General features: G+C 43.7%; 1 protein-coding gene and 1 non-coding gene across 2 annotated transcripts; both read right to left on the reverse strand.

The window, feature by feature from the left end:
• Positions 1 to 325: 325 nt before the first annotated feature.
• Positions 326 to 11,347, reverse strand: EIF5 (eukaryotic translation initiation factor 5). Its single transcript, XM_030558686.1, has 12 exons — positions 11,239 to 11,347; positions 10,932 to 11,116; positions 8,112 to 8,391; positions 7,665 to 7,746; positions 7,164 to 7,336; positions 6,589 to 6,700; positions 4,363 to 4,502; positions 3,593 to 3,748; positions 3,301 to 3,462; positions 2,751 to 2,915; positions 2,312 to 2,446; positions 326 to 1,230 (listed from the first exon to the last, which is right to left on the reverse strand). The coding sequence occupies exons 3-12, from the start codon at positions 8,181 to 8,183 to the stop codon at positions 1,138 to 1,140; spliced, it is 1,290 nt and encodes a 429-aa protein (XP_030414546.1). The 5' UTR covers positions 8,184 to 8,391; positions 10,932 to 11,116; positions 11,239 to 11,347; the 3' UTR covers positions 326 to 1,137.
• On the reverse strand, positions 6,310 to 6,433 carry LOC115651776. The gene has a single exon (XR_004000443.1). It is a non-coding gene; the product is annotated as a small nucleolar RNA SNORA28 (small nucleolar RNA).
• Positions 11,348 to 11,761: the final 414 nt, after the last annotated feature.

Raw genomic sequence — 11,761 nt, forward strand, 5'->3', positions numbered from 1 at the left:
TTAAGAAAGCTACTTTTGTCCAAGTTCAACTGAGTTTGCCACAGCAGAGGGCAGATATATTTAGAGAAAGGAATAATTAAGTTACACTGCATGAAGCAAAAATTAAAGACTAGTCTGAGTGGTTTCTGCTCAAACCACCCCTTTCCTCATGCCCAATTTTAAATTATCTTCAACCCTTTACTAACTAATCCTCCCTCAGTTGATTTTTAAAACTTGTTAAGTAAATCAGTTCTTTTTGCCAAGAGGAATAGACATTTGAATTACAGCTAGAGTAGGGATTTAGATATGTCTCTACTTCCATTTAATTTTGATTTGGTTTTTTTTAAATCACAGGGGTAGTAAGAACAACTCACTTAAAATAAATGTGATCGTTTACACTCAACTCTGGACACTAGACTGGAAGACATGAGTGTTGGAGCAAGTCTTGTTCTCTCTTGCAAGTTCAGAGCTGCTTATCAAAGGCAGGCTGAAGCAGGCACAGCTAGGGTCCATATGTTGGCCCAATATGGACCCTAGATGGAGAGTGACACTTTTTAAAAGAACAAAAATCAAGTCTTAGCCCTATGATAGCATGAATGCTAGGCTAGTTTTGTCTGCCAGTTGAGACCCAGTCACTAGTGGCTCTTGCTGCTTTGAGCTTGCTAGAGATTCAAAAGTTAAAAAAAAAAAAAGCCTGCATATTGGAATCCCCACCAGGGATCAGTATTTCCTTTCAGCAGCTTTCTGTTACCTTCTAGGCAGGAGCAGAATACCATTGCTCTCCATGCCAAATTGCTAGCAACTAGACATGTTAACCCAGTCTCACTTCAAGATGGCCATAACTGTATAGTGATGGCTCTGACTCTCAGGTTGACCAAAACCAAATCCTTTATTCCCACAGCTGTATAAATGTGTTCCAAATGTGTGTCCAACACAGCCTTTAAAAGGAAAAACATGCCATTAACAAACTAGATCAGTTCACTGATGCACGACTGCTTGGTGTTTGGTTTATAGTTAGTTAAACAAGACCAGTCACAGTAAAAGACATTTGGAGTATGAAGTTAAGCCATTTCAGCTTGTGCACGTACATGTTGCGCTTCTGGAAGAAAAATGCAGAGCAGTTTGCAGTATTACACTGGAAGCTAGGTTGCATAACTTTTAAATGGCATCAATATCAATGTCATCATCTTTCTTGTTTACAGGCTTCACAGTTTCCACTTTAGGTACACTGGCAGTCTTGGAATACACCACCTAGAGAGACAAGATATTTAGTATTTAAGGACATCCATTGGCCTTATTTTCCATAATAGTGTTGACACTCTCCACCTACTTAACAATGGTATAAGTCAGTGGTCCTCAACCTTTTCCATGGGGTGGGTGTCTGACAAAACTAGCCACTGAAGACTGGCTGCCAGATAAGCAGCTGCTGAAATGCTGCTGTGAAGCAGCAACATCATGGGATGTTGCTGCTGAAATCTGGTGGTAGCACTTCTTGATGTTGCTGCTTCATGGTGGCATTTCAGCAGCTGCTTGTCTGATGGCCAGCAGACAGGTGCACATGGATGCCCCAGTGGGCGCCATAGTGCCTGTGGGAACTGCACTGGGCACCCCTGATGTAAGTGCAGCTAAAGTATAAGCTAGATGTACAAAGCCTGTATGAGTTAATTCACTTTGGAGAGTCTGCAGTCTTTGCAGCATAATGGCATATCATGTCTGAAACCATAGTCAGAGCACTGTGTCATCATCTAAAAGATATTCCAAAACCGTTTGGTTCTACCCATCATCATACCCCCATTACTCAATAATGAGTTTGTTTTACCGACATGCATTTCTCCCTAATTACAACTTGCAAGGAGCTTTAGAAGAACAGTCTTATTTTATAGCTAAGAAGTTTTACCTTGTTTTTGTAATGGAAGCACCAGATGTTAACAGCAGTCTGCATCTTCAGCAAAGGCTAGACAGTTTACTCTTAAATTTAGCTTTTATTGCTTGTACTAGAGCTCCTTATTTTAAAAGGCTGACACTGCTGGAGCACCCCGTGTTGACTATCTAGACTCTTGAAAGCTTAAATTGGAAAAAACTGCATTGTCCTAGCTGGCAAAGTTTTTATATTATGGGAAGACAGGAATCTGTAAAAGAACCTAAGCGTACAGAGGGAAAAGGACTGGGGAGAAGAAAAAAGATGCAGAAGGCAGAGACTAGTGGAGTTTTAGCCATATGCCTTAAAAAGAGGAAACATTAGTTGCTTCTTAGGCATGCAGGCCCAGGGAGAATTCCAATTGGGGGGGGGGGGGGGGGAGGAGGGAACCAGGATACAAACCAGTCCTCTTACCTCAATATTTTCATCTTCGTCCTCTTCTTCGTTACCAGAGGACTCTTCCTCAGCTTCCTTCAGCCATTTGATAAAGGGTTCTGCTTTGATGCGGATTTCTTTAGCAAGCTCTTTTGAGACGTATTTCTTAGAGGCCTACAAGAAAGAAAGTTTTAACCTCTCTAGCACACAAGTTGCTACAAGACTGAAAAAAAGTTATGAGCAAGGAGAGACAGGGGTTCAATAAGGGACTTCTCAGCAAGTCCAAGGTGGCTGGGCTTGGCTTTAACAAAAAGCCACAAAAAAACTACACCCATACCTTCATCAGTCTACGCTTTCAGAAGACCTGCATTGTACATTAATACTATATGAATCAGACCACATCATGCCACACCTCCCCCTGGCTCCAGAAACTGAGATGTAGTACAGTGTCTACCTAATAGACACACTATTCAAGTACCTTTTCTGCCCAGCTAAGGATGACCTCTTCTTCCAGGAGATCTGCATCATACATTTCCTTCAGGATATGTGGAATTTTAGAAATAAGCTGAGATTGATGCATGGCTACTACACACTCCAAGCCATGGAGAAGGTATCTCTGAGCTTTCTTGTTGTTGTGGCAGAACTGTAATAAAACCATACAACTATCAATCTTCAAAAGTTTCAGCCTTCTTACAATGCGCTTCAGCCCAGGTCAGGGATGCTTAAACTGAGCCCTGCTGCCCCGGGCCACAGGTTTTGGCTTCATCTTCAAGCCCCAGCAAGTCTAACACAAACCCTAGCAACTCCATTAAAACAGGGTTGTGACCCACTTTGGGGTCTTAACCCAGTTTGAGAACCACTGGTTTGCGGAGTTAAGGGACAAGAGAATGAGTTCTCTTGCAGACATTTCGTTCTGCCATAGTATCAAGAACTTCATCTACTAAAGGAGCAAGAAGTACTAAAAGCCACTTAGCGTCAGATTTTATATATGGAGGCTACTAAAACTGGTGCAAGATTAAAAGGCTTACACGGAGGAAGTGGCGTCTATATCTCTTTATCTGTTCTCGAATCTTCTCATCAAAGAGGACTTCAGTCAAAACTAGAGGGCCCATAGCCTTTACATCCAGTCTCTCTGCTTCTGCTACAATATCTTTGTCAGAAGTCTCAATGACACCTTCTTCCTTCTTTTTCTGCAGGTGAGAAATTAGTCAACTCAGCTTCTAACAAGCCTATAAATCCCCACCCCCAAATCAGTTAGAAAGCTGCTACACCTTAGTATTATTTTGAGTTACTGTTCTTTAGAAAAAACTGCAGTTTTACCTTAACAAAGTCAAATAATATGTTGACTCTCTCTTCTACTGTTCTTTCTAGGTCATCACTAAGTGTGAGGTTCTTTGCATGATCACTGATTTCATCCATTCTGCGCCTCTGGGCTTCTTCAGTTGTGTCTTCACCCCAGTCATCGTCGTCATCCTCCTGAGGAAGAGAATTCACAGAGTTAACAGCTCTTAAAGAAAAAGGTGATGATCTGCTTATGGGCATAATACTAAGGCCATTCCAAGGTAGATTCTACTGTGATTCTGTACTTTTGGTGTGCAAGTGGGCAAGGGAGTACTCAAATTCACAGGGTTGCCCCCCACCTTAAGTTATTCATGAGGCATCTCTCTGGCGATTACAGTAGTTAGCTTTTTCTATAGCTAGCTCTAAGCTTAGTATTTTAGTCATGTTTCTAGCTTGCTGCTGCCCCCCCCCCCCACCACATAAAGTAGTCTAGTGGCTGACTAACTCCATTAACCCACTTTATGGATTAAAACTGCAGAGCTGAGGATGGGATGAGGCTATCCTCTCCTCCCCCCTCATCTTAGGAAGTGCCAAAGGAGCAGGAAGGACTTCAATATCATGCTTGGTAGCTGCTTACCATCACAAGAGGCTTGGGCTACCTACACAGCTCGTTTTCAGTGCAGATCTTGTGATAAAGGGATCACTATTTCAGATAGTTACAAGTGTAAGTGTTACTTGACACAAATTTTGAAGTCTAATTTATAAGCCAACTTCATTGTTCTTTACAAGTCTCTGGGAAGTCTACTTACCATTACATGTGGAGGGTCAAGTTCATCTGGTGGTGGCGGCAATGGTGTCTCATTGCTAGACACAGAACCATTCTCTTTATCCTTGCCTTTTCTGTTCTTCTTTTCCTTTTCTTTCTTTCCTGTACTAGTATCACTGTTCTCTGGAAGTAAAGAGACTTTATACTTTAATTTGGTTCCAAGAAGGAACAAGATCTCCACTTAGTGAGACAATTTGTCAGCGCTATTTCAAGTGTACCAAATCCCTACATAACCTAGTTTGAAGTTTCAGTTTTATTCAGTATTCCAAGGCTTCTTTTCATGGTGCCACCTCTCCCCCAATGTGAAGGCTGTGCCAACACTGCAGACCCTACACAGCATGGGGTGAAGTTAGTCTTAAGACAAAAAGCAACATCCCTCGTGTCCAACAAGGCTAGAAACCAACAGCCACAATTTGACAGATTATGGAGACCTAGTTTAGGGGTTACATATTTTAAGTAATATTCCTTCTCCCAAGTTTTAAATAGAGCCATGATTTGGTGAAGAGTGCATATCACATCCACCAGGCCTTTCACTAGAGACCTGGTAGGAGTTTAAGGCCGTAAGAGATCACTATGCTCCTCTTGCCCAAAATCCTCCATAGCATAGGCCAATAGTCCTCAACTTTTCCAGACTACTGTACCCTTTTCAGGAGGCTGATTTGTCTTGTCTTATGTACCTCAAGTTTCAACTCACTTAAAGTACTTCACAAAAAAAGTCGCACATTACTGAAAAATTGCATTGTTCATTTTTATCACTCTAAAATTGCAACCCCCAGCTTTAGAAACACTGACAGTCATTGTATGAATGAAATTTAATAGAGCAGTAAAAAAAAAAAAAAAACACACACAACTGATTTTTGCTAGTGCTTTTTCCATGGGGCCTGTTATAAAAATTACATCAACTATTCTAGATAGTTGCCTACCTCCTAGAAGGTACCCTCCAGAGATACACATATGCCTGGCTGAGAACCGTTGGTACAGGCCACAGAATTACACCTAGTATTTCCTGAACTAGAGTCACTAACTTGCAGTTGACAAAAAAAAAAAAAAAAAAAAAAAAAAAAAAAAAAAAAAAAAAAAAAAAAAAACCAAGGCTTGATTTAAATACTTCAAATAAGTAGAGAACCTGAGGACAACGGTAAGCCAATTTAGCAGTTTGTCACCTTCTGTTGAGAGAGGCCTTTCAGTTTGAGTTTTCTAGCTTTGTTTCCAGCCATTACTCATAAGAGCTCTTGCTAAGCAGACAAAAGTGTATCAGATGTCTCCCTGCACTTGTTGGGCAGGGCCAACTAGTTACTATAGTAATATTTGAAGCTGTAAGTCACCAGTTTTGAAGCTGAAGAAGCAGTTAGCTCAAACTTTTATTAAGATAGAGGTGTACATATTAAGCCACAAACTTGAGTTGAGCCACTTTCACAGATCTATTAGAAACAGACTGAAGACCCTTGTACCTGTCACAAAATCTTATTAGCAGAACCAGTGATGTTTTCTTGGTCCTTTGCATCCTCAAATCCAAGCTGCAGTTCTCACTTAGAGGGGAGACTGAACCACACCGAGCACTAAACACAAAGTAAGACTCCCAGAGGAGAGCAAGGAGTTTTGGAAGAAAGACTTTCAAAGCAATTTTTGAAAGTCTGACATGGGGACATTCTGCCTTCATATAAGGGTTTTGGCACTATAGCCCTGCATAGAGCATTTACAGGCAACTAGCATGCAGAGCTATAATTACTCATTTTGAGTTTGGTTCCCATAAATCTAACAAGCTGATGCCTGCAAGGTTAACCTACAATTGTTCTCAGGAGATATAGGTCAGTGTGCTTTTTATAAGCATTGTGGAGGGACTGGGAAGCAGTCTGGCCCACAAAGAGCTGGGTAGGGGCTAGTGTGCAGTAACATGAATGTGACTTTTCTGATCTGCAAGTTCAAATAGGTTGTTAGAGTCTATATAACACATGACCTCATTTAGCAGAGAGCACTGGAATAGGTTAGACTTTTTTATTATAGCAAGCTTAAATTGAGACAGGCAACTGGATATCTGCCACAGAGTGTTGCTTGCATGGAGTAACCAATTAAGTCCTCAGCGAAGGGAAAAAGTAGCTTGTGTAACTCTACCCACCCTCAGACATAGATAGAAGGGTAAGTCTATTTCAGCTAGAAGTTAACACTTGGATTGCTTCCTTTATAAAAGAGTCAAAAACATAACACTTACCAGGTGGGTTTTTGAGAATGAATGTGCAGAGTTTATGGTTTGTGTCAAGCATGCCTCGATAGCCACAGGCTTTGCAAGAGTTACCTATAGTTTGTTTCTTGGGATTGACATGCTGCCAGAGGGAAAGTCAAAATTAAAACTTGAATTCAACTTTTGATGTTACTTTATGCCACAACTTACAATAATATTCAAAGAGGCCAATACTGAGATTTCAGGTAAACAGATTATGAAACTTTTCACATCAGTTTGTGTATGACAGTTATGCTAATAGTAATTTTTGTATAACCGATTATTCTTTAATATCTCAAGCCTGATGTCTCCTTTTGTTATGGTTTAAGCCTGGAAACATTTCCAGACCAATACTTTAGAAGTTGAATTATATATCAAGCTTCAGCTGAACCAGCTATTTTGAATGAAGTTTCACCTAGACACTAGTATCAGCATGAAATTGACTTGAAGCAGTCAATGTGTGCACATTAATATCTAAGAATAAGTCAGTCCTGTGTGTTAATACCAGAAAAGCCTGTTTGGTCATAGGGGAGAAGGGAAAAAACCCACAAAGACCACACACTCACCAAATCAGTTTCAGGATTGTCACACTCAGGACAGAGAACAAATTTTTTAATGAATCCATCCAACATGTCTTGCAGCTTATTCGCCTCATGAGATCCATTGACAATGTAACGGTCATTCTTAACATCAAACTGGGTCTGTGCCCCCAGCTCACAACCAAAAAATTTGGTGGGATCTTTCAAAAAGACAAAAATTGGCACATTAAAAGCCTGCCAGCAAGATCCCGGCAGCCAGACCTGGCCTGTATACTAGTTCTCTTACTATCCTGTAAGAGAGGTTACTGTATAATGCTGTACTGGGTCATGTCTTTCTAAGAGAGAAGTTCAAGCCACGTAGTGTTTTACCCTAGAAATAATAATAATTTCCTTTTAAACTTTAAAGCCCATGTCAGTGTTGTGCTAGTTTCATATCCATATTTTGCCTACAAAGTAGTGCCCTCCCGCTTTCACCATGAAGGCCAAAAACCCGTGAGGGAATTTCATGTTACTTTAAGAGTTACTTACACGTTGGAGGCCGATTAAGCGCCTTTGCAACGTCAACCATGTTGACTATAACTGTCTTTATTCCATTTCCTTTGCCCTCAACCTAAGAGAGAAAAAAGTTAAAGTCACATAATTAGGTATTCATGTCAAGGTCAATGCCACAACACTGTCAGTCATTTAAGAACTGCTACAAAGTAAAACACTGCTTAAAGCAGTATCAGTATTTATGAGAGAGAGGCAGTGTGGTATAGTGGATAAAGTACTACACTAGAACTCATGATACTGAGGTTCTAGTCCTGGCTCTGTCACTGGCCTGCCAGGTGACCGTGGGCAAGTCACTTAATTTTACATTGGTTTCCTATTTGTAAAGTGGGGATGATACTGACTCAAAATGCTTTACAAGAGTCATACTGATAAAAAGCTCTATATAAATAGTGCTTATACTCTGATCAGAGTTTAGAAAGTTACCTTTGCAATCAGACGGGGCATTTTGTAGCGATAGAACTGATCCAAAACACTGCGGTTGACATTGACAGACATTTTGTCTTATTAGTAGCTTTATCAATAAGATGAAGAGATCTTTGATTGCAGCTTTTTGGTATCTTCTGTCTGGAGAAGACGGGATGACATAAACGACTGCAAGAGTTCTCGGTCTCTGACATGAAAAAGTTTTCGCCACTGAGGCTGTAAGGTTCTTGCTTGTATGCTATGTTCCCCCAATACAGGTACCAATGGCTGCGCAACAGCTCTGCAAGTGTTTTAAAAAGAAAAAAAGTTCAGCTGAAAGCTTTCCATGAAGTATATTTATGCTGCAGGACACTATTTAATAGTTCTTGGATCTGATATTTTAGTTATTCTCTAAGTAGACTTATTTCTGCTGGTCTGAAGAGTTTCCTATGCATGAAGTCAGTTATGTTTGACTATGTAGTCTCAATTTGTATCATTATTACAGCAGCAGTTCCTCAGCTGTACATGTTAACATCTGCAGTTCTGTAGAATGCAGACTTGTCATATGGTGCAAGTTCCCCTCTGCCCCCAATTTTCAACTAGAGCATACTGAGACAGCTAAAGAATGAGTTTGCCATGTAAAAAGTTCTGCTAGGCTCAAAGTCAGTCTGAGACCCTGGGTTTTGTAACCACTGGTGCACTTTATTCGCAGGCTTGTTCACACCACATACAAGTTTTCACCTTCTGCAAGCAGGAGGGAGTGGAGCTATTTTCCTTTCCTCTTGCTCTCCCCTGGCTTCCTTCCCCTGAGGTTTTTATGCAGCCCCAGGCTAATAAGGCAGCAGCTGTCTCCCCCTCCCCAATTAGGGCCAGGTTACTAATTAGAGGGTTGCAGCCCACTCTAATTTGTCCCCCTAATGAGAAGTGGGCATAAAAGGGCTAAATCTGCAATCCTTTGCCTGACACAGAAGGTCAGATAACAGCCTTGCTATTAGAGTCACAAGAGGTGAAAGTCTGACTGCTTTGGAAGAAAGAGGCAAGGAAAAACAACAGCCCTCAAATCATTAGTTATGGTATAACTGAATATGCTCATTTTAAAGTGAAGTGTGTGGCTTATTTGTATCTAGTCAACCAGAACACTGAAATACCTATCTACCAGATGAATAAGCAATGTTTTTGGCAATATAGAAGTGACAGTATAGTTTGCTAAAGTGTTATGGTTTGCCAACAGCTTGCTTTTCTCCTGAATTTAAGTGGCTACATTAACCAATGCTTCTTTCCACCCATAAGATCGCTTAAGTGTAGCGGCCCCATTATGCGTCTACAGCAACTTCCTTCTGCACCTTTGATATAGCACATATCCCCCTCCCACCCCCAAATATTTAAGACGTTTTGCATTTCTAGACCTCCTACTTCTGTGGCACACACATGTTCATTAACTGCCCAATTCTTCCCTCATCTCTCAGAAGAACCCTATTATTGCATCACTTCTGCTGTACATTTACAGTTCAGTTTCTAAGCTGTACTGATTAAATACTGACTTCAGCCATTTAGGCAGATACTGCACTTGAGACAAGTTTATTCTTACCAGTTCTTTAGAATACTGTACATGCTACCACTGTTACTTCAACTGGAGGTGTTTAGGTAACGTATTTGGATAGAAATGTGCTCTCTTACCATTATAGTTGAAGTATTTTGTACAAGAATGTACTTTTCAATACTGAACATACTGTTCCCTAATATTTAGTCAGTAGCAGTAACTGGAAGTCATTTACAGTCACTGATCAAGAAAAGCAGCTAAGTGTGAACCCTGAGGTGTAGCAGGGGACATAAAGGTATTAGCTTGTTTTGACACAAATAATGCTTCCTTTGTTTTCCTCAGGGTTAGTGAACACCTAACTGTGCCCACATCTCCCCGTTTCCAATATAGCAAGCAGCTCTTCTCCCCTGGGACGCCTGTAAAATCCATGGAGTGAAAGCCAACTTTAGAAAGTGCAACTAATATCTTTATAAGTCCTCTGTATTGTAAAACGCAAGGATCGTCTTACACTACTTGATCTACAGGATCTGATCACTAGCACTCGGCTTAGTTTTGCCCCAGAGCAGCTAGAAGGAGCCCTTTATCGGGGGTGGGGAAGGAGAACTATCAGAGGCGGCACTGCTTTCCACAGCACTTCTAAAAGCAGCCATCATGTGGCCTACGCACGTGGCTGCGGAAGCAGGGAGGAACCAGGTACGTCGGGGGAGGAAGACAGAAAAGTGGCCTCCTCCACATCGCTGCTTTTGTCCGCTGGCGACCGAAGCCGCCACCCACCGCACGACACCGCCCCCGAGCCCGTCGCACTGAGCGAGCAGCCTCCCGCCCGCCGAACCGCCCCACTCAGCTCTGGGATGAGTCATAAATGCAGCAATTAAGCACTGAGTCAGCCCTAACCAGAAAATGGGGGAGAAGCGCCCCATTCGCGCATGCGGGGCCTCCGCGGCTTCTCAGGCAGGACCCCCCCCCCGCCACGTAACCACTGAAGTGCAGCCCCCTCCCCCCGCGCTGCGGATTTCTAGCTGCGCCACACAGCTCGCTCTCTTCCCCCCCCGCCCCCAATCACGAGGCGCGGCCCCAGCCGCCGCCATTTTGCCTCGTCGCGTGGGGACTCGGGAAGAGACCACCCGACTGGGACAAGCGGCGGCGCCGCCTTTTTCCCCCCACCCTAGAGTACCTCAGCCACCCCCGTCAGGCTGCCCGGACCTCAATCACCCGCCACCCCCGGGACCCTCACCCACGTCCCCACACGCGCTACCCTCACAGCGCGCCTCGCTACCCCCCCCCCCCCCGCAGCCACTCACCGTTTTCGTCCAATAAAGACATAAACCCAACGCTGCTCGCCCCGGGCTGCGACGAAGCCGAGTGTGTAAGGAGAACGGGGCCGAGGGGCGCTTATATCCGGGCGGAGGGAGGGCGGGCGCCGCAGCCGCCGGGTCCGAACGTCCTGGGGCGGGCGGAATCAGCAGCAGCGGCGGCGCCAGTCAATCTGCAGGGGAGATACAATCAGGGCACCGTTAACGGCGTCACCTGGGAAGGGAAGGGGCGGGCGCAACGGAAGCCGAAGGGGACGGTTCCCGGTTGCCCCTGCAATGGCTGCCGCGCACTCACCTCTAGAATGTTCTCGCTCCAACTGAGCGACGCCACGGCTGGGATCAATCAGCCAGCGGCGGACCGCGCCTCCCTCGCCCCACCATTAGTGCTGGGCTCGCCGTCCGCCTAAGTTATTGGCTGCCGCTCCTGTCAATCAATCCGTTTCCCCCCCCTCCCCCAGCGCCCTAAAGGACATCGCGTCTATAGTGGCCAAAGCTCGCGAGAATTAGAAAAGGGGGGTGGGGACGGCAGAGAAAAGAATGAGTCATTCAAACAGCCAGGCCAGGGCTGTGTGTCTAGTGGGGGAGGGGCTGGGTGGCTGGCCTCTTTGGTCCCTATTGTGGCCGAGAGCGCAGAAATGGTGCTGCTCACCACCCTGTACATACTAGAGAGTTTTCAGAGTAGCGGCTGTGTTAGTCTGTATCCCCGAGAAGCACAAGGGTACTTGTGGCACCTTACAGACTAACAAATTTAGTTGAGCGTAAGCTTTCACGGGCTAGAATCCACTTCACTGGATGCATGTAGTGCAAAATACAATAGG

Source organism: Gopherus evgoodei, chromosome 4 (assembly GCF_007399415.2).
Source record: "Gopherus evgoodei ecotype Sinaloan lineage chromosome 4, rGopEvg1_v1.p, whole genome shotgun sequence".
Taxonomy (NCBI): domain Eukaryota; kingdom Metazoa; phylum Chordata; order Testudines; family Testudinidae; genus Gopherus; species Gopherus evgoodei.

Excerpts from the sequence above, each read along its gene's own strand:
- EIF5 (XM_030558686.1), bottom strand. The coding sequence starts at position 8,183 with ATGTCTGTCAATGTCAACCGCAGTGTTTTGGATCAGTTCTATCGCTAC. Across the intron at positions 2,447-2,750 it reads TCCTTAGCTGGGCAGAAAAG|GCCTCTAAGAAATACGTCTC; the intron begins GTACTTGAATAG and ends TCTTTCTTGTAG. Across the intron at positions 1,231-2,311 it reads ACGAAGATGAAAATATTGAG|GTGGTGTATTCCAAGACTGC; the intron begins GTAAGAGGACTG and ends TTGTCTCTCTAG.